At 39.2% G+C, this 23515-nt stretch overlaps 1 protein-coding gene across 1 annotated transcript in view; it reads left to right on the plus strand.

Moving 5' to 3' along the window:
* The window catches only part of METTL24 (methyltransferase like 24), a 124033-nt gene that overhangs the window by 62885 nt on the left and 37633 nt on the right, over positions 1–23515 (plus strand). The window contains exon 4 of the mRNA XM_052645709.1: positions 8008–8236. Coding sequence (XP_052501669.1) covers positions 8008–8236 — 229 coding nt within the window. The remainder of the gene's footprint in view (positions 1–8007; positions 8237–23515) is intronic.

Below are 23515 nucleotides of genomic sequence, written 5' to 3' on the forward strand. Positions count from 1 at the left end.
CATTTTTTATATGAATGAGGAACTAGAAAATCATGGTCCTAAGGACTCTTTTTAGACAATTTTTTCCCTAATCATCTTCCCCATGAAATTTTAATACTATGCACTATATCTATTTATATAACATATATATTATCTATACTTTAAACATTTACTTCAAGAATCAATCACCCCCCCTCCTCGCTTAGGGATGATATCATTCCTGTTAAGAATATATGTTTTAGATGAAATTTTGGCATTTTATACAAGGTTATTTAATAAAAATGAATAATTATAAAATATTTTGATCTGCTATTCATTGTCATTTGTGCTTTGGAAAACCTATTACTTTCTCTCTGACAGTGGTAAAAGAATCCTCCTGCAATGCAGGAGATGCAGGAGATGTGCGTTTGATCCCTGGGTTGGGAAGATCCCCTGGAGGAGGGCATGGCAACCCACTCCAGTATTCTTGCCTGGAGAAACCCATGGCCAGAAGAACCCGGCATGCCACAGTCCATAGGGCTGCAAAGCCACGACTTAGTGGCTGAGCACACACGCTTACTTTCTCTCTGGTAGTTGGCAGTTTACAGATCTAGGTGATTATTTGTCCAGATTATCTGGTTCCTGCTGAAACGAGGGAAGGATGACTGATACTCCTGGGGAAAATACAATTGTCTTAACTTCTTCCAACCTTTCTGTCTTCAATGATGAGAGTTAAAAACTTTCCCTATAAATGGTCTGATTTTTTTTTTAGTTTTTTTAAGCAGCTTTAAATTGAGATATAATTCACATACCACACAATTCATCCATTTAGAGTACGATTCAATGGTTTCTAGTCACTGCAGTCAATTTTAGAACATTATCATCACCCCAAAAAAGAAAGGCCTGTACTCAGCAGTGGTCACTCCCAATTTCCTCATACCCACTTCCTTCTTTTCATCTCCCACTTCTAGGCAACCATTAATCTATTTTCTGTCTTTATAGTTTCACCTATTCTGGATATTTCATATAAATCGAAGCATTTAATATGTGGTGTTTTGACTGATTTTTTCATTTAGCATAATACTTTCAAGTTTTATCCATGTTATTACATATATCTGTACTTCATTCCTTTTTACTGCCAAATAATATTGCACTGTATGGATATAGCACATTTAATTTATTCATTCATCAGCTGATAGACATTTGGTTTTTTTCCACCTTTTGGCTACTATGAATGATATTGCTATGAATGTTCATGTATGGATTTTTGTGTGTGGACTTGTGTATTCATATCTCTTGGTTATATACCATTTTCTGTTCCCACCAACAGTGTATGTGCATTCCAATTTCTCCATATTGTCATCAACACTTACTATTATTGGTCTTTTTGTGTATAGCCATCTTAGTAGCTGTGAAATGGTATCTCATTATAGTTTTGTTTCACCTATTAGTTAATGATATTGAGTATCTCTGCATGTGTTTATACTCTGAGTTTCTGCATCTTAGGGAACATAAGGACAGTTACCCTAATACTCCTAGAAATATTTTTAAAAGAATAATCAAGGATTTTAAAGGGCCACATACATCCCTTCTACCCTTCAGTAGCATCAAAGGGCATGCAATTGCCAGTACTGTAGCTAGTCCAAGGGACACTTTTACGCATGTGGGAAAAGGCACCTCCTCCCTCAAGAACTTTCACTACCATCTGTTGGATAATCATTATGATGACTAGGAGTGGTGCCCCCTAGAGTTGTTTAATGTACAATCCACACAACTACGCTTAGGGATCCTGGTTGCGGCTCTCTGAAACATCAGGAGAGGAGGGCCAAGATGGTTACTCTGTTATTCTGTTACCTTTGGGTGTTTAGCCCTATAATTTGCCCCTTCCTAGCTTCCTATTTCTTCAACAAATCCCTCAGATTTGACAACCCTTCTGTGCTGAAGAGTTTGTTGTGATCTCAAACCTTTACATCAACATATATGGAATAGTATTAATATTTGTTAATATAAGCATGAATTATATAATTTATTCTCTCCTCCATATAGAGGGGTAGGTTACAGTGTTCATGAAGGCTTATATCTTTGAATATATGTATTGACAGCTTACCTGTTTCGAAGATGGCTTGTAACTGGAATTTCTAGTTGTCCACCGATATTCATTGTTTCATTCTTCTTTGGCAACAGAACTCCTGAGTTTAGCAGAGCACACAGTCACCTTGCCAAAGATTGCGTATTCTAGACTTCCTTGCAGCTGCAAGGGGCCATGTGACTAGCTTTTAGCAATATGATATGAGTGCAAGTGATAGGTGCAATTTCTAGGCCATGCCATGACGAGGAAAGGATGTGACTTTCACTTCCCCTTTTACTTTTCCTGATGGCTGGAATGCAGTTATGATGGCAGGAACTGGAACAACTATCTTAAACCTTAAGGTAGAAGCCATACGATTGTGATCTGTATTTATAATATATACATAAAATATATATTTTAAAAATTTCTGTAAAGTAAAATTTTTCCACAGTGAATTCTCTTTTCAGTTAAATAAGAGCAGAAAATAGTTTCCTTATAGACTAAATACATTTTTGGTATAAATAATACTTTTATTTTAGTTTATTATAGATATTTGTTCAAAAATATTTCTTCTTTACTACTTTTGAGTTTCTCCAGATTAAGCATCAGGATAATTTATCTGTCTCTGATGTCTAGTGTAGTGTCTTGAACATATAAAGTGTTGCTGCTGCTGCTAAGTCGCTTCAGTCGTGTCCGACTCTGTGCGACTCCATAGACGGCAGCCCACCAGGCCCCCCCGTCCCTGGGACTCTCCAGGCAAGAACAGTGGAGTGGGTTGCCATTTCCTTCTCCAATGCATGCAGGTGAAAAGTGAAAGTGAAGTCGCTCAGTCGTGTCTGACTCTTCGCGACCCCATGGACTGCAGCCTACCAGGCTTCTCCATCCATGGGATTTTCCAGGCAAGAGTACTGGAGTGGGGTGCCATCGCCTTCTCCATATAGTGTTAAATATTTGTTAATATATACGAATGTGTCAGTGAAATACAGCCCATTCCATGTCATGTTGGATATTGGACCGCATATTCTGGCAATTCCAGGCCCCACCTAATAGTTTTCTTTCACTTAGTGCAGCATTTTGTAGGTTTGTCTGTCATCATTCATCTATCTCCTCAGCACTAAGGATTCAGAAATAAGCAAGATTGACACAGTCCTTTACTTTATGCAGCTTTATTGTCTAGTAGCTGACAATTTTGTAGATCCCCAAGTTCACAAATATTCCTTCCATAATTGTGTGTCCTGCACTTATTTGCAGTGAGGTAGAGTGTAAAGCAGAGAAGGCGATGGCGCCCACTCCAGTCCTCTCGCCTGGAAAACCCCACGGACGGGGGAGCCTGGTGGGCTGCCGTCCATGGGGTCGCAGAGTCGGACACGACTGAGCGGCTTCCCTTTCACTTTCACTTTCATGCGTTGGAGAAGGCAATGGCAACCCACTCCAGTGTTCTTGCCTGGAGAATCCCACGGACGGGGGAGCCTGGTGGGCTGCCGTCCATGGGGTCGCACACAGTCGGACACGACTGAAGTGACTTAGCAGCAGAGCAGCAGTGTAAAGAGCACATGCTTTGGAACTGCCTGGATTGAATTTGAGTCTTGACTTTACCTCTTTGGGCCACTTTTTGCAACACCTATGTATATCAAATTTGTTCCTGCTTTTGCTTTTTACTCCTGCCACAACTTGACTAATTTAAACTAAGTGTGAAGAAGCACCGTTTTGAATAAAGGAAAGTAAGAATTACAGGCATTGATTAAATAAATGTAGTTTATTACTTTCCAATATAGTACATATTATATATTTAAATGAAGTGGATTTTGTTGAGTAAGAATAGCATAACAAAAAATTTGCAAATTTCAGTAGTTTCATGTTATTTAGTATATCACCCCAAATAGTTCCTCATCATCCAATAACTATCTTATATATGTATATGTGTACTTATGATATTTCTAATAGAGAATCCTTAAACACGTGTAGAAAATTTCTGGAAGGATACACAAAAAATTGCTAAGTGATTATCTCTGGCAATTGATGGCTAAAATTCTAGTGGTAGGAAACTTTTCCTCTTTGTTTTATCTATTTATACACAACGTGAACTTTTTAAAGTGAATTTCTTATTTTTTTAATTATAAGAAATGAGTTTAAATTGAAAACATAGCAATGTGTAATATAATGCTTACTAAAAATTTGTTATACAACTGTATATGATTAATTCTTAAAATTTTTTGAGGCCTTGATTAAAATATATACATGTTTTACAGCAGAAGATCTTTTCTTGAAATGATATTCTGAAAATTCAAAGAGAAATAAATTATTCACATTTCTTTACTCTAGAAAATTTATATACAAATTATATTTAATGAGTACTTTTTTGACTAATGTTTTGATCTCTTAGTAAAGCTACCAAACTTCCATTTTTCTGTTGAGTTCCATATTTCCATGAAAACACAAGTTTGCTCATCCAAATTTTGATAAATTCAATTACGTGAAAATCTTTTTGGGACAGGTGATTTCTATAACATTCTGATCTATATAGAAACAAATCTGACTACTAAAAAAAGCTTTGTAGTATCTCAGTTCAGTTCAGTTCAGTCACTTAGTCATGTCCGACTCTTTGCAACCCCATGAATTGCAACACGCCAGGCCTCCCTGTCCATCGCCAACTCCTGGAGTCTACCCAAACCCCTGTGCATTGAGTCAGTGATGCCATCCAGCCATCTCGTCCTCTGTTGTCCCCTTCTCTTCCTGCCCCTAATCCTTCCCAGCATTAGGGTCTTTTCCAATAAGTCAATTCTTCACATGAAGTGGCCAAATTATTGGAGTTTCAGCTTCAACATCAGTCCTTCCAATGAACACCCAGGTCTAATCTCCTTTAGGATGGCCTGGTTGGATCTCCTTGCAGCCCAAGGGACTCTCAAGAGTCCTCTCCAACACCACAGTTCAAAAGCATCAATTCTTCAGCTCTCAGCTTACTTTACCATCCAACTCTCACATCCATACATGACCACAGGAAAAACCATAGCCTTGACTAAACAGACCTTTGTTGGCAAAGTAATGTTTCTGCTTTTCAATATGCTATCTAGGTTGGTCATAACTTTCCTTCCAAGGAGTAAACATCTTTTAATTTCATGGCTGCAATCACCATCTGCAGTGATTTTGGAGCCCCCCAAAATAAAGTCTGACACTGTTTCCACTGTTTCCCCATCTATTTCCCATGAAGTGATGGGACCAGATGCCATGATCTTAGTTTTCTGAATGCTGAGCTTTAAGCCAACTTTTTGACTCTCTGCGTTCACTTTCACCAAGAGGCTCTTTAGTTCCTCTTCACTTTCTGCCATAAGGGTGGTGTCATCTGCATATCTGAAGTGATTGATATCTCTCCCAGCAATCTTGATTCCAGCCTGTGCTTCCTCCAGCCCAGCGTTTCTCATGATATACTCTGCATATAAGTTAAATAAGCAGGGTGGCAATATACAGTCTTGACGTACTCCTTTTCCTATTTGGAACTAGTCTGTTGTTCCATGTCCATTTCTAACTATTGCTTCCTGACCTGCATACAGGTTACTCAAGAGGCAGGTCAGATGGTCTGGTATTCCCGTCTCTTTAAGAATTTTCCACAGTTTATTGTGATCCACACAGCAATAGTATCTATTGCTTCCCTAATAGCTCAGTTGGTAAAGAATCCACCTACAATGCAGGAGACCTTGGTTCAATTCCAGGGTCGGGAAGATCCCCTGGAGAAGGGATAGGCTACCCAATCCAGTATTCTTGAGCTTCCCTTATGGCTCAGCTGATAAAGAATGTGCTTGTAATTCAGGAGACCTGGGTTTGATCCCTGGGTTGGGAAGATCCCCTGGAGAAGGGAAAGGCTATCCACTCCAGTATTCTGGCCTGGAGAATTCCATCAGACTGTAGAGTCCATGGTGTCGCAAACAGTTGGACGTGACTGAGTGACTTTCACTTTCACTATTGCAACTCTTGGATTTACATTTAATGCCAGGGTTGTCAGTTAGCTATTGCTGTGTAACAAGTCGTTCTAAAACTCAGTAGCTTAAAACCATTATTTATTATTGCTTATATGTGTGCAAATCAGTTGCATTTCAATTGATCCAGGTTAGGTTCAGCTGAGAGACTCTACTTCAGGCTGAGACAGCTGAGGGCAGCTCTGTGTTTCAGAGAAGGTCAGTGGATTGTCTGGGGCAGCTCTGCTTCTTGTTTTTAGTTTCTTTTCTGAGCCCAGCAAACTATCCAGGGTATGTTTTTTAATCACAATAATGGTACAAGAGAGTAAACTAAAGTGCTCAAAGCCTAGGATCAGGACTAGCATCATGTCTGTTTCTTCTAAAATGCAAGTCACATAGTCAAGCCAAAAAATCCAGGGGCAAGAAAGGACACTCCATCCATGATGAGCATGGCAGTAGTGTGCAGAAGAGCATGGCAGAAGAGTTTGGCCCAGCAAGTCATCTTGCAACCCCAGATTAGATAATGAACAAACTGGGAAAAAGCTCAGATAGAGATTATGGTGGTCTGAGCTGTGTGGGCTCAGTAAGAGATTCAATATAGGAAACAGGATCTCTTGGGTAGAAGGAATGGGAGTGTTTGCGAGAAGAGTGCTGAATCTTTTTTTAGTCACAATTGTCAAGTGAATTAGAGCTGAAGAATAGCAGAGGGCTGATATGACATGGATCCAATGAGAATGAAGCAATGTAGTGGGAATGAAGGGAAAGGAACAACAAGGCAAATAGAATATGAAGAATGTCTAGATGGAAGATCTCTGAACTGAAGACTTATTTCGGTTAACTAAATTGTCATCTAATGAGCTTATATATTTCCAAATGATAAAATAGTCTAAAATAGTAGAGTCTAAGAGAATGATGCATTTGTGCACTGGGTTCAAGATTGGCCAATCCATTACAGGTACTCAGGGATTTTGGTGTCTTTGAAGTGAAGTGAAGTTGCTCAGTTATGTCCGACTCTTTGCAATCCCATGGGCTGTAGCCTACCAGGCTCCTCTGTCCATGGGATTTTCCAGGCAATAGTACTGGAGTGGATTGCCATTTCCTTCTCCAGGGGATCTTCCCAACCTAGGGATCGAACCCAGGTCTCCTGCATTGTAGACAGCTGCTTTACCGTCTGAGCCACCAGGAAGTCCTTGGTCTCTTTAATCACATCTAAATATAGTATTTGGGCAGAAAAGTCATACTTACTATTAAAAAAAATCATCCTCTCGGTTAATTTAATGCTTTTCATTCAAAATGATGCTTTAATCAAAGCTATGAATCTTACATCACTAAGTAAGAAATATTTCTCAGTAAATTAGAAATTTGTAAGTACATGAATATTCCATAATGTGTTACCTAACTGGGTGCTTAAGTACAATTAATTCCTAACTTCTTCCCCTTGCTTAAGTGAATTGAGGTGATATACCTCTTTTTCCTCTTGAGTACCAGATTCAGTAGAACCACATACGTCTGCCTTTTTTCTTTAACTGTGCTATTTAAAATACACCCCATTTCTAAAGAAAGCAGCTGTTGTTTTAAGTCAAACTGCACGCACAGCACCATGGCCATTACAAGGAAGACAAATTACCTCGTTAGCAGAATGCACCTCTCCCTTAGGGAACTGATGCTTGGACTTTTATTTTTGACATATTCTGAGAATATCTTCTGAGACGACTAGATAGTCTTTGTTTCATTGATACTATCGCTTATATCTTAAAAAAAAACAATTTGATATGCTTTTACATGTTTGAACATGTGATTCTCTAGTCTGCATTTAGCACCTAATTTCTTTCCTTTCTTTTATCCAGAAGCTTTTAGCTTTAATGTTTTTTGTGAAGGAAGGTTTATTGAATGTGTATAACCAGCCATGTTCTAAAACAGGAGAAGGCTTGATATGACTAAGAAAATTGGCCTTGGCACTATCATTTTTGTCACTAACACTTTTTCTCCATTATATTTTTTTGTTATTGATTTCTATCCTCTTTCTTTCAGCCTAGGAAGTGATGATACCCATTTTGAGGTTGGCATGGCCAGCAATGGATGTGAAGTGCATCGTTTTGATCCTAGTGTTAAATCAGCTCATGTTCTGGAAAGTGAGCATCTTTGGTATCACCGTTTGTCCATCGACTGGCGGGACCCCCATCCAGCTGTTGCTGCCCAAAAACCGTATAGCAACACCAGAAAACTGGGAACCATTTTGAATGAATTTGGGCATCACAAGGTCAGATTTTTTCATTTGATTTCATAATTAAAGTGAACAAACTCATAAGCTGGTTTTTTTTTTTTAATGCAAATCAAGGATTGGATAGTTGAAGGTTCAGTTTTAACCTTATTATTATTTATAGAGTCAGCTCTGTAGATATAAAGTTTTGGCAAAGATAGAGATATTTAAATTGATTTCAAGGTTTTAGTTGCTGTTGAGTAGTGCTTAAGCTTTTGACCAAGACTCAGCAAGGAGAATAAGAAATTAACTCTGATGGTGGGCTCAAGAGTACCATTTCCATTTGGCAATTGATTTTAAATTTCCAGACAGAGCAAACTACTTGTATCGGCTTCAAATACAAAAAGTAATCAGAGCCAGGTTTATGTTTGATAAGAGATTGCTTGTGTATCATGTTTCTCACTGTTGTAACAATGATTTTGGGTCTCTGGGCTCTTAAAGGTCAGAAGATATGTGTAGCTTTGATTAAAATGTACTTTGTAAGATTGAATGGACACTATGTGTATTGCAACTGATACAATTATATCAAAAGATGTCAAATCTCTACAAATATTTTATTGTGAATGGATAGCAAAAGGAAACTTTATCTTTGAACTGTGTGTTTTGAAAGCAGTTTTTAGTGTAAATGTGACCAACTGCATTCTGTAAGGTGAAGTGAAGTCGCTCAGTCGTGTCCGACTCTTTGCGATCCCATGGACTGTAGTCTACCAGGCTCCTCCGTCCATGGGATTTTCCAGGCAAGAGTACTGGAGTGGGTTGCCATTTGTAGATGCTAGAGAAATTCTTCTGAGTGTAGTTGTCTTGCATTTGATTGCCAACCCTTCTTGGGCTTAGCCTCCCTTGGCTTATTATCCCCAGAGATGGCATGTAATTTAGGACAGGCCAGAATGGGTGTTCCTGAGACACAGTATATATATGGAATTCAGTTTTAAACCTGAATTGGCTGCTTGATCTTTAATAAAAAGACTTCCTCTGCATTGTTCTTTTTCCTTCCCTTCCCCCTCTTCTTCAGCTTCCTCTTTTAAAAAAATCCAAAAAACAGAAAACAAAAACTCTCTTTAATTGGACAGCAGGAACTTCTTCAAGAACAACTTCAAAGAATTTGGTGTTTTTAACACGTGTTTTGAATTTTGTGTTTGTATTTTGATTTGCCATTGAGAGTAACTAGCATGTAATAGTTAGGAGCCTTAATGAAACACATATAGGAGTTTGGGGATAAAAATCTTTGAAAAGAACCTAAAGAAGTGAGAGCATTTTTCAGAATTTTATTTTGTTTTTGCTGTTTGTTACCTTCATAGACATTTTTTTTTTTTTTTTTTTTTGTGGCTGAAGATTATTGCCTTGACCCTTTGACATGTCAACTCTAGATTATTCAAAGAGCTAACTACTCATTCTTTGCATTCATTTAGGAGTCTTACTAGTCCGCCTTCATGCTTTTTATACCCTGGTCCTCTACCCTCCATTCTTCAAAGAAAAGACTGAGTATCTAGAGGTGAAACACAAAGCCATTTTGCATTTTTTGATAATATTTTAGCCAGAGATTTGGTAAGTGTGAGGATAAAATGAGACTTCAAAAAGTGATCTGTGGATATAATTTATCTATGCCACATATGGTATGAAAAATGTCTACCAGGTAGACACCTGAATTGTTTCACTCCATGGGAGCTGCAGTGGGCGAACCTTTATGCTGTAGATAAAATATCATGCCTCTTATAACACTGCTTCTCACACAGAAGAAATATTTACAGAGATTCCTAAAAAGGAAAAATGTTTTAAAGGATTTTTTAAATATTCCTAGGGCTATTATTTTTATTGAAAACACAAATAATGGCATGTAAAAATTATTAAGGTGGTAATTTTATGTTATGTACATTTTACCACAATGAAAAAAAGGAGGAAAGAAAACCCCATAAATAATGAAAGTGATCTGGCTCAGAATTGCCACGTATGTATTTTCCCCTTTAAAAAAAGTCCCCTGTTGAAAATTTAAAAGATACAGATGTTCTTTCATGAAGATTTTTTTTGGGGTGAATGCTTTAAAACAAAAACAACAAAATTTAAAGCCATTGGTGAATGATTGCTTCCATTAGGAACATGCTTCTAGGAGCTATGTGGTGCCAGATAAAAGGAAACCTCGGTTCTGGCCTGCAGCAGACAAGGTCTGTTTTCATTTTTCAGCATGTGTACAGACCCTGATAAATAGGATGTATCTCTGGCAGGGAAAACAAATAGGAAAAACACACTAAAAAATGTCAGTCTGTTTGCCTTGCCTCCTTCACTTATTTTTCCTGAAAGTGACTGTAGAAACCAAAGGGGTTTTGTTGTTTTATTTTCACTTCATGACTTTAAAATATCTCATATAGTTTTGTGATGCTTTCCATTTTAAGTGGTTATTTTTCTTATCTTTAACCATACCTAGATTCCAGTCACTCAGGCAAAAATGTAGGCAAAAATGAAAGGCAGAGTCTTAAGATGGTGACAGTAAGATGCATATGGCTTTCATACTGCTTTTAAAACTCTCTGGCAATTTTAACTTCAAACCATAAATCAAAAAATCTCTCTAAAGCATCAAGTGAGAAGCAGCTGCATCAGCAAAAGCGTGTGCATGAGAAGCCCAGTCTGTCAGGGAATAATATCACCTGGATTTAGCATTATTTGGAATGATTAACTGTCTTCTTTTGGCTGAGTGCTTATTGCTGTAACTATGCATCCGAATTTTTCCAGGATGTGATTAGAAATATCGAATCTGAGGTTTCTGCTTATATTAATCATAAGGTTTATTACACAGAATATCCCTAAATGATCCAGGCTGGTTAATGAGAAATTATTTTCAGTCATAATCATGCTGATAATAATATGAATAACAGGACTGCATTAGAGCTTACCTTTATAAGACTCATTACTCTAGGTTTGAGGCATGGGTCCTCAGCCAAGTCATTTAAACTTTCTGGCCCTCAATTTGATTGTCAGTAAAATGGGGACAATGATACTACCTAAATGGATTGTTTCTGAGAATTAGAGCAGAGAACACAGGGTGAAAACTTCAAGCAGAGTTCCTGGAGTGAATTTGTCATTTGATTGTAAACTGAAATTATTTATTAATCATTTCAGTAAGTTTTTAAAATTAATTTATTTTTTATTGAAGGATAATTGCTTTACAGAATTTTGCTGTTTTCTGTCAAACCTTAACGTGAATCAGCCATAGGTATACATATATCCCCTCCCTTTTGAACCTCCCTCCCATATCCTTCCCCATCCCACCCACCCCTCTAATAATTTCAGTAAGATTTTACTTAATTTTATAGAAGCTTTTTTACCTTTCTTTGTTCCAGGGAAAATATATCAGTGATTTCTCTGGAAATTGCTAACTGTACCTAATGCTAGTCAAGAGTTTTTTGTTTTTTTTTTTTTTTTTTAATGGAATCTTTGTGTGAAATTGAAGGGAATTGGTCCTTTAGACTCGGTCTGAGACTATGCTTGTTAACTGACTCAGGGCACCAAACAGCTTTGCGGGCGATTGTATAGAAAGTAAACACTGTGCTGCATGCAAATGAAGGAAGCTGCTGAGAAGTAATACAGAGCAGATGTAGACCTTGTGGCTGGGGATGCCAGTCAGGTGATGAAGCTGGAGCTGGACCTCCTGCCTGTTCAGCCCTGGGAGTTAAGTCCTCCCTTACCCAAGACTCTGCCCCAAGGTTGTGTGTCGCCTTGGACTCTGAAGGGAATGCCACTTTCTGCTTCCCTGGGCAGAGAGCCTGCCATTAATTACAAAACAACAGCTCTGTTGTGTGGTTGGTGCTGTGTTTAAGAGAATACGAACTTTGAAATTAAACCACAAAAAGATTCCCTTTACTTCTCGCTTACCGAGTTTGCACATATAAGCAATATGTCAATACTCCGCTACCCTGAAATGCTTATTGGGAATACTGTTCATGCTTTGCTGTTGGAAATGGAAAATGATAGACACTTTCAGGAAAAACATTCCACCATGTGTATATATTATGTTTCTTTTTATTTCTAGAAATCCCTTTTGCCTTAAGTTCTGTTTTGTCTGCTGTTGATTCTGCCATACCAGCTTTTTTGGGGGAGGGGGTTAGTTTTATATGAAATGCTATTATAGAGTCCTTTATTTTCATATTTTTTGGATATGGTTTTAGTCTGTGTACAGCCTGTTGTTGTTTTCCAGTCACTAAGTCATGTCTGACTCCTTGTGACCCTTGTACTGCAGCAGGCCAGGCTTCCCTGGCCTTCACGATCTCTCGGAGTTTGCTCAAATTCATGCGCATTGAGTCAGTGATGCTGCTTAACCATCTCATCCTCTGCCGTCACCTTCTCCTCTTGCCCTCAAAAGACCCAGCATCAGGGTCTTTTCCAATGAGTCAGTTCTTGTGGCCAAAGTATTGGCGCTTCAGCTTCAGCATCACTTCTTCCAATGAATATTCAGGGTTGATTTCCTTTAGGATTGACTGGTTTGATCTCCTTGCTGTCCAAGGGACTCCAAGAATCTTCTCCAGTATCATAATTTGAAAGCATCACTTCTTCGGTGCTCAGTTTTCTTTATGGTCCAGCTCTCACAACTGCACCTCTCTACTGGAAAAATCATAGCTTTGATTCTATGGACCTTTGTTGGCAGAGTGATGCCTCTGTTTTTTAATTTATGTATTTAGAATTAAAAAAATTTTTTTTAAAAATTTACAATATTGTATTGGTTTTGCCATACATCAGCATGAATCCGCCCCGGGTGTACACGTGTTCCCCATCCTGAACCCCCCTCCCACCTCCCTCCCTCTCTGTTTTTTAATACGCTATCTAGGCTTGTCATAGTTTTCCTTCCAAAGAACATCTTTTAATTTCATGGCCAAGTCATCACCCACAGTGATTTTGGACCCTAAGAAAATAAAATTTGTCACTGCTTCCACTGTTTCCCCTTCTATTTGCCATAAAAGTGATGCAGCCGGATGCCATGATCTTAGTTTTTTGAATGTTGAGTTTCGAATCAGCTTTTTCACTCTCCTGTTTCACCCTCATCAAACCGCTCTTTAGCTCCTCTTCACTTTCTGCCTTTAGAGCGGTATCATCTGCATATCTGAGGTTGTTGATATTTGTCTCGGCAATCTTGATTCCAGCTTGTGATTCATCCATCCCAGCACTTCACGTGATGTACTCTGTATATTGGGATTCCCTGGTAGCTCAGCTGGTAAAGAATCCGCCTGTAATACAGAAGACCTGGGTTTGATCCCTGGGTTTGGAAGATCCCCTGGAGAAGGGAATGGCTACCCATTCCAGTATTCTGGCCTGGAGAATTCCATGGACTATGTAGTCCATGGGGTTGCAAAGAGTTGGACACAACTGAACAACTTCCACTTTCACTCTTCATGTAAGTTCAATAAGCAGGGGGACAAATATACAGCCTTGTCATACTCCTTTCCCAGTTTTGAACTAGTCTGTTGTTCCATGTCCGATTGTAACTATTGTTCCTTGACCAAAACACACAGGTTTCTCAGGAGACAGATAAGGTGGTCTGGTATTCCCATCTCTTTAAGAATTTTCCACAATTTGTTGTGATCCACACAGTCAAAGGCTTTAGCATAGTCAGTAAAGCAGAAGTAGATGTTTTTCTGGAATTCTCTTGCTTCTTCTATGATTCAGTGGATGTTGGCAATTTGATCTTTGTTCCTCTGCCTTTTCTAAACCCAGCTTGTACATCTGGAAGTTCTTAGTTCATGTAGTGCTGAAGCTTAGCTTGAAGGATTTTGAGCATAACCTTGCTAGCATATGAAATGAACACAATTGTATAGTAGTTTGAACATCTTTGACATTGTCCTTCTTTGGGATTAGAATGAAAACTGACCTTTTCTAGTCCTCTGGTCACTGCTGAGTTTTCAAAATTTGCTGGCATATTTACTGCAGCATTTTAATAGCATCATGCTTTAGGATTTGAAATAGCTCAGCTGGAATTCCATCACCTCCACTAGCTTTCTTCTAGTAATGCTTCCTAAGTCCTACTTGACTTCATACTCCAGGGTGTCTGGCTCTAGGTGAGTGACCACACCATCATGATTATCTGGGTTGTTAAATTCTTTTTTGTATAGTTCTTCTGTGTATTCTTGCCACCTCTTCTTAATCTCTTCTGCTGCTTCTAGGTCCTTGCCATTTCTGTCTGTTATTGTGCCCATCTTTGCATGAAGTTTTCCCTTGATATCTCCAGTTTTCTTGAAGAGATCTCTAGTATTTCACATTCTATTGTTTTCCTCTACTTCTCGGGATTGTTTGCTTAAAAAGGTTTTCTTTTCTCTCTTTACTATACTCTGGAACTCTGCATTCATTTGGGTATATCTTTCCCTTTCTCCTTTGCCTTTCACCTCTCTTCTTTTCTCAACTATTTTTAAGGCCTCTTCAGACAACCATTTTGCCTTCTTGCATTATTTTCCCCCTTTTGGATGGTTTTGGTCATCACCTGCTGTATAGTGTTATGAACCTCCATCCATAGTTCTTCAGGGACTCTGTCAGATTTAATCCTTTGAATTTATTTGTCACTTCTACTATATCATCATAAGGGATTTGATTTGGTCATAATGGAATGGCCTAGTGATTTGCCTACTTTCTTCAACTTAAGCCTGAATTTTGCAGCAAGGAGGTGATAATCTGAGCCACAGTCAGCTCCAGGTCTCATTTTTGCTGACTATATAGAGCTTCTTCATTTTTGCCTGCAAGGAATATAATCAATCTGATTTTGGTATTGACCATCTGGTGATGTTTATGTGTAGAGTTGTCTCTTGTGTTATTGGAAGAGGATGTTTTCTATGACCAGTATGTTCTCTTGACAAAACTCTGTTAGACTTTGCCCTGCTTTATTTTGTACTCTGAGGAGAAACTTCCGTGTTACCCAGGTATCTCTTGACTTTCTACTTTTGCCCTAAACATACTTAAAATTTAGTCAGACTGTTCAACAAAATTAATTTACTCTCTCAATGAAGTAATGTTCCAGTTATTGTTTTGGTTGGCTGTTTTTCATCGTTTGATTTTGTGTGTATTTTCAAGTTCAGGCTCATTTTTAGTGGAAGGTTTTTGGTTTGGTTTTGCTTTTTTATTTCCTTTTTGGTTCCACCCTTCTCTGCCTAGTGATTTTACAATAGCCTTCAGGACCCGGTCTTATATAAGCATCTTGGGGGCTCCTGCTTCTTCAGTGATAATGGGAATATCCAGTTACTGAATCGTCTGGATCTGGCTCATTTGCTGTTTGCAGGAGTGAGCCTCTCTTCTCTTACCTCCCTGGACCAATGACTGGTTTTAAGCCATAGCCCCAGTTAGTGGTTTTCAGCAGTTTATCTTGGGCTCCTTTCTGAGTCCAGGGAACTCCACTTCAGCCCTTGGCTTTAATCAGTAAGTGTGGCTCAGCTGCTTTGTCATGGGAGCACTTTTAGTTCCTGTTCTCTGTAGGAGATGCACTCCAGGACCTCTGCTACCTGCTTTATGCCAGAGCCCAGCATGTCCTGGCTTCAGTCCTGCTCACTGCTCTATGTTCTGGCCCCTGGAGATGTTCACCTTGTTTTTGAGCCCTGTTTTGATCTTTCTGTCCCCTCCCTCCCTTATCATTCTCTTTTTTGCTTTGTGTTTGGTACAATGGGGAGGGTGTGCATCTTGCCTTCATTTATTTTTTTTTTAACTGATTCACCTTTCTTCCTTAGAATTATCTACAGAAATAGTATCCACAGACTCAACAGTCAACTGTTCCAGTTTTTTTCCTATATACATTAAAAATGCCTTAATAAAACAAAAGATTTTGAAATGCTTATTTATATTGCCCCCAATCATATTCTGTACCAGTGTTTCTTGTATATTATTATGTATATGAACCACCTGGAGAATCTAATGAAAAGTAGATGTTGACTTAGGAGGTTTAGGGTGAGGCCCAAGATTCTGCATTTCCCAGACAATGCTGACCCTGCTGATTAGGGACCATACATTGAGTAGCAATGTCTGCGCCACAGTCTGAGAAACACAGGAGCAGAGGATATTGACAGTAAATGTCATCGCTGGGACCCGAGCCACTCTGTGCTCTCCTGATGTCCTCTCACTCTAGCCTGAGTCCTTACCAAGGGTGGAGTGAGGCACAGATGCTGTGCCATCCTCCAGGTCATTTTCTCGCTATGCCAGCCTATTACACCAGCTTTCTGAACTAGACATGCTGTTTTTCTGGGACAAATTTTTTCTCAGGAGAAATTGTTTCTTCTCCTTCGTGAAAATGTCACCTGGTCATCTGCCATACCCGTGCAAGGCCCAGACACGCCTGAGTCCTAGATGGCTAATGGCTTTAGCCTGCAGTTGGACCTCTGCTTCTCAGGTGTGTGCTCCCATCTAAATTATGTACCCAAGATACCCTTCGTTGTACATAGCCCCATCCTGACTACCTAGTGAAGTGCTCAGGAAATATATCCTTGTCCACCTGACTTTCTGCTTGGTACTTAAATAAAACATGCAGGATATCAAAGTTTGAATAATTTACCTTTTCTTACAAGCTACTATGGAATTAATCAGTAGCAGCATGAGCATCCAGAGGCTTTAGTCACTGATATTTCAAAAGAACATTTGGGTGGAAAACCGCATGGAAACAAGATATACTGTGATAAAGGTAGAAGTCCAGGTGATTCTTTTACAGTCCAGAGGAATCTTCTACTTAGACTTGTTTATGTTCCTTTTTTTTCAAAGAGAGATATGTATCTTTCTGTGTATTTGAAGGCAACTTCATCTTGCAAAGTTGCTATTATATTTAATCATAATGGTGCTGTGTTTCTGTGAAATAAGCCAGTGGCAATTTAAGAGTAATGAGTCATTCATGGTACTGAATTACGATTTGAAATGCAGAGACATCTTTCTTCCTCCATCAATCTGCAGTGGACCCTAAGGACAAGTCGTCTTGAGGACATGAGTTGAGAACTTGTGCACTCAATATTGAGGAAATGAGTTTTGGGTTTTTACCATATTTACTCATCTATAATGGTGAGGTTTGCTGTGAAACAAAAAGTCTTGACTCTTCTTAATGATTTTCAAACCACTCAGTGAATCGGATTGAGCTACAGTTTTTGTTTCTTTAAATGTGTTCTCTCTTGGTTTCCCTCGGCCAAAAGCCATGACTGGAAGGATCGTGTGTGAACAGTGCTCTGGAATCCAGAGACCCACTCCCACCTGTGTAACTACAGGTCCTCAGACTTCAGAACACCGGAAAGCAAACCAAAAGTGACAGTGACATGCCACAGAGGATCCAACCTTCTTAAGGGACCTTGACTCAGATGTCAGACCCGGGACCAAGCTCAGAGATGCTGATTTAGCTAGTCTGGCACGGAGCTCAGGAAATTTGTATTTTTAACCAACCCCACCCCATTCTACCCCAGGTGGTATGAAGATCACCGTTTGAGAAGCCTCCATGGATAGAGAGGACTTCAGAAGCTCAGCCTTCATTTGCAAATCGCTCATCCCCTGCTGTGCATAGAGTGCTTTGAACAGGAAGGGGGTCCAGAGCCTGGCTGTCAGCTTTTGGGGCCACTCCCTGGCTCCTCACTAAGTCTGTGTCCTCTGTGCCTTAGTTTTCCTTATTGTAGGGTGAGCGGTACAGATCTCTGCCATTTGAGAAGACTGTCCAGCAAATAAACTGATGCTGGTGATAGAGATGAATGAGGGTTATTCTTGGAGCCAGATTTGGGACTTTATTTTATAGAGCATTGTGACTGACTCTCGCTCCTTCAAGACTTTCCGAGGGACCCGTTATTATTACCAAAGAGGAAGATTTCACATATGGAGGATATTAGCCTCCAGAGAGCTGGCATTTGTTTTCCTTTGTTGCTGTGTACCAAGGTTGGCGCATTTGTCTGAGAATCTTGCCATTATGACAAACTTTGGGGAATGAGAGCTAAGTGAATCCTGAGGGAGGTGAGGGAGGCTCTAAGCTCCAGGTACCCATAAAGGTTTCCTTTTTTATGACTTCCTTTCCTAACAGTAGGTCGACAGAGGAATGTTACTGCATTTGGCACTATGCAGCTCAGATTCACTAGGTCAGGCAGCTTGGCAAGTTATTTTATGTGCATTAAAAAATGCTTAATGCCTTTTGACAGTAAGAGCCCCAAGAAGTTGCTATCATATTAATGAATCCTCTGAAGGAGAGATTCCTGAACAAATCTGTGAGGTCACACCCAGGCTGGCGATTTCTGCCTCAGGAGCACAGCTATGTCAGCCTCTGAGGTGCCCATGCATAATAAACCACCCATGAAGCCAGCTCCGAGTGCATGGGGAAAGGTGGTCACACTTTTAGTTGGAGGTAAAAGCTGATTTACTTTTCAGCTGTGAAATATTAGAAAAGGAAATTTTCATTTGCCACTTTTTAGTTAAAAACATAAGGACCTTTTTAAAAACACAAATTTCCTAGCATGGAGTGGCATTCAACATTTTTGCAATTAAAATGATAACGAAACATTTCTTATAAAAACTTCTCTTTAAAATCAGTGCGATAGGTTCATAGCACAACATTAGAAGGAATTATGTAAAGCAGCCTCTCTGTTCCAAGTTTTATTTTAAGATCTAATTTATTCCAGATTCTGCAGGAAAAAACCGTTCATGTGACAAGCCTGCTAACAGATGTCAATTTAGTTTTATAGCACATGCCTGCACTTCAGAGTCAGAAAATGGAGATTATTCTTTTTGCCTCTGTTTATTACATGGCGCAGCTTCATAACATTATGCCCCAGAGGACAGCTGATTAATACCTAGAGGCAAGCAACTTATCACCTGCTTTCCTCTTCTGCAGTGTTGAGTGTAAGCTTTATTTCATATTACCCTTTTGGATTAAGAGAGGAGCTATAAAAAGCAAAGGTGACAGAAAATGGATTTTTCTATTATAATATCATGTAGGTCAGAAGACAGATTATACTGTAGTGAAGAGAAATAAAAGAAAAAAATAAGAATTAATCAACTGAATAGAAGTGAATCTATTTTGTGGTGTTGGTTGATAAAACAAAGTAATTCTATGTGAAAAATGTTATGTCAAAACCAACCATAGCAAGAACTCTCCATTTCATATATCTAGGGCAGATTTCTCAATGTTTACATGGCATAGCAATTATTGGTTTATATGTTACACTTCTCTTCACATTCCTATCTGTCCAGTCCATCCATCCATTTATCCATTCCTCTATATGTCTAATAAATATTTATTAAGCATCTTCTATATGCAAGGATTTGTGCTTAAATAATAAAAATATGAGGACAAACAAGTCTTTTGTTAATTAAAAATTGTTTAAAATTGTAGTGATGTGCAAGGGATGCACTCAGTATGTCAGTATATTTGGAAAACTCAGCAGGAGCCATAGGACTGCAAAAGGTCAGTTTTCATTTCAATCCTAAAGAAGGGCAATGCCAAAGAATGTTCAAACCACCATACAATTGTGCTCATTTCACATGCTGGCAAAATTATGCTCAAAATTCTTCAAGCTAGGTTTCAGCCTTCTGTGAACTGAGAACTTCCAGATGTACAAGTGGGGTTTAGAAAAGGCAGAAGAACCAGGGATCAAATTGTCAACATTCACTGGGTCATAGAAAAAGCAAGGGAATTCCAGAAAAGACATCTGTTTCATTGACTATGCTAAAGCCTTTGACTGTGTGGATCACAAAAAACTGTGGAAAATTCTTAACGAGATGAGAATACCAGACCACCTTATCTGTCTTCTGAGAAACCTGTATGCAGGTCAAGAAGCAACAGTTAGAACTGAACATGGAACAAGAGACTGGTTCAAAACGGGAAAGGAGTACATCAAGGCTATATACTGTCACCCTGCTTATTTAGCTTATATGCAAAGTACATCATATGAAACACTGGGCCTGGATGAATCACAAGCTGGAATCAAGATTTCAGGGAGAAATATCGGTAACCTCAGATATGCAGATGATACCACTCTAGTGGCAGAAAGTGAAGAGGAACTAAAGAGCCTTTTGATGAGGGTGAAAGAGGAGAATGAAAAAGCTGGCTTGAAACTAAACATTTAAAAAACGAAGATCATGGCATCTGGTCCCATCACTACTTCATGGCAAATAGAAGAGGGAAAAGTGACCAGATTTTGTGGTCCAAAATCTTGGGGTCCAAAAACACTGTGGACAGTGACTGCAGCCATGAAATTGAAAGACGCTTGCTCCTTGAAAAGAAATCTTCGACAAACCTTGACCGCATGTTAAAAAGCAGAGAGATCATTTTGCTGACAGAAGTCTGTGTAGTCAAAGCTATGGTTTTCCCAGTAGTCATGTATGGATGTGAGAGCTGTACCATAAGGAAAGCTGATGTTTATGAGTTGTGGTGCTGGAGAAGACTCTTGAGAGTCCCTTGGACTGCAAGGAGATCAAACCAGTCAATTCTAAGGAAGTCAACCCTGACTGTTCATTGGAAGGACTGATGCTGAAGCTGAAGTTCCAATACTTTGGCCACCTGAGGTGAAGAGCCAGCTCATTGGAAAAGACCCTGATGTTGGAAAATATTGAAGGCAAAAGGAAAAGGGGGCAGCAGAGGATGAAATGGCTAGATAACATCACTGACTCAGTGGACACAAACTTGGGCAAACTCAGAGAGTGGAGGACAGGGAAGCCTGGCGTGCTGCAGTCTATGCGGTCACAAAGAGTCAGACATGACTTAGCAACTGAACAGTAACAATAGAAAATTTACTATCTTAACTATTTTTAAGTAATGCTGAGTATGTTCACATTGTAGTGAATCTCTAGAACATTTTCATCTTGCACAACTGAAACTTCACACTCATTAAATACAGATTTTCCTCTTCCCCCAGCCCTTGGCAACCACCATCCCACTTCCTGTTTCAATAAATGTAACTATGCTAGGTGCCTCATATAAATGGAATCATACAGTAATTTTCTCTTTGTGACTGATTTATTTCACTTAGCATAATGTCCTCAAGCGTCATTCATATTGTAGCATGTTTCTTTCTTTTTAAAGCTGAATAATCCTTTCTTTTTAAAACTGCATAATCCTTTATATGTATATACACAATTTTATTTGTCCCTTTATCTGTCAGTGGACAACTGGGTTTATTTCACCTCTTGCCTATTATGAGAATGCTCACAGTGAGTGTGCAAATATCTTTTCAAAATCCTGTCTCTAGTTCTTTTGGCTGTAGACCCAGAAATGGAATTGCTGGATCCTATGGTAATTCTATTTTTAAATTTTTTTGAGAAACTGCCATACAGTTTTTCATAGTGGCTGCACCATTTTACATTTCCATAAACAAGTATCTTAAGATTTAACACATGTCTAAAAAGACAGAAATGTGATCCTGTAATGAGTGCTACAAAGAAGTACAGTGTTCTATGGGGAGTGTTTAATAGAGAAATCCGATCCAAGATGCCATTTATTTTTTTATTCCTGATGCCTACAGGTGGAGCAGGGCATGGCAACCCATTCCAGTATTCTTGCTTGGAGAATCCCATGGACAGAGGAGCCTGGTGGGCTACAGTCCGTAGGGTCACACAGTCAGACATGACTGAAGCGATTTAGCAAGTGTGCATGCGTGCACACACATATTGCCTATAGTGGGAACTCCATAAGTGGTTGGTGAGTAGGAGAGTAGGCCCTGGAGACCGTTGGTGATTAGGCCCTTTTCCTTTGTTTCCTTCCTGCTATTCAGCTGCCCTCTGTTCTATGGGAATGGGGATGGAGGTCAGGGAGAGCATTTGTGAGCAGATTGCTAGCTTTTTCTTGGCTGCCTCTACTGCTCTTTGGTGAGATTATGGAAAACATTTCCCCAGTAATGTTCTTTTTCTTATTCTATGCATTGTCTAATATTCAGAGATGTTGAGATGTTGCCACCAGATATGTCCCTGCCTTTTCTTTGGGGGAGAAAAAGAAAGCTGCCTGAGGCTGTCATGAAAATGTGGTGTTTGGGAGTCATGGGGGTATTCAGGGAGAAATGTTCTTTCTATTCTTAGAACACTGCCTCTATTCCCTAAAGAATTTTATTCTATAAAGATAGCAAAAGGCCTCTCACTCATTTTCTCATTCCACTAACATTTTGCTCAACTTTGTGCTATTTATAGATATTTTTAATTGAAATTTCATTCTTGAGATTTTTCAAGGGGATTTCAGATATTTAAGATTATATAGGCATTTATATTTGGAGACTTAAACTTCTGGTTTTTGGTTTTACAGAAGGAATCTGTTTATCTTATCCCTAAACCAATGAAAGACATGGTTAATATTCTGTCCAGTTTTTAATTTTGCTAGCAATTGAGGAAGAGAAAGAAGCTGGCCGCAAAAAGTCCTTGGCACAGCTCTTTCCTTAGACACTTTGTATTGGTTTTATTGTTTGCTATGGCATTATTTTGATGTACTAGAGAGATCCAGTTAGATATCCGGGTGGGGGGGAGGGGGTTCACCCAGTTGCTCTGATCACAGTATTTACACGGAAAACAACGTTGATGACATTTTTTGAATGCTGTTTGAGGGCAGGTGGGAGTTTGGGTCATGTTGCCCTGTGGAGGGGTCACTGGCTCTCAGCCCAAAGGACCCTGATACCAGCCTTTTCTCCTGTTGGTTGTGTGAAAAACACAAGAAAATTAAGCCCTCTGAGCCATGTTTTATTTTTCTGTAAAACGAGGATGATAGTACCTTTTATGCGAGATTGTTAGCACTGATGACAGAAGATCTATGAAGAACCTGGCACACAGTGTCTGGGCAGTTGATCCCCAGATAGGGGCTGTTTATTAAATAGTTACTGAGTTGAATTGATTGGAATTGCTTCCCTGGTGGCTCAGACTGTAAAGAATCTGCCTGCAGTGCAGGAGATCTGAGTTTGGTCCCTGAGTTGGAAAGAGAAGGAAATAGCAACCCATTCTAGTATTCTTACCTGCAGAGGAGCATGGCTGGCTACAGTCCATAGGGTTGCAAAGAGTCAGACATGACTAAGCAACTAACACTTTTTCAGGAGCTGTTTATTAAATAGTTATTGGGTAGAATTGATTTGAATTATTTTAGGCCAATATTTAAATACTTAGAATGGAGTATTATAGCATAGATCATTTGGTATATTCAACAGGCAGGGAACACAGCCCCGACCATCAATGGAAAATTGGATTAAAGATTTACTGAGCATGGCCCCACTCATCAGAACAAGACCAGAACAAGTTTCCCCCACAGTCAGTCTCTCCCATCAGGAAGCTTCCATAAGCCTCTTATCCTTTTCCATCAGAGGGCAGATGGAATGAAAAGCCCATCACAGAAAACTAATCAAA

This window comes from Budorcas taxicolor, chromosome 9 (genome assembly GCF_023091745.1).
Source record: "Budorcas taxicolor isolate Tak-1 chromosome 9, Takin1.1, whole genome shotgun sequence".
NCBI classification, from domain to species: Eukaryota; Metazoa; Chordata; class Mammalia; order Artiodactyla; family Bovidae; genus Budorcas; species Budorcas taxicolor.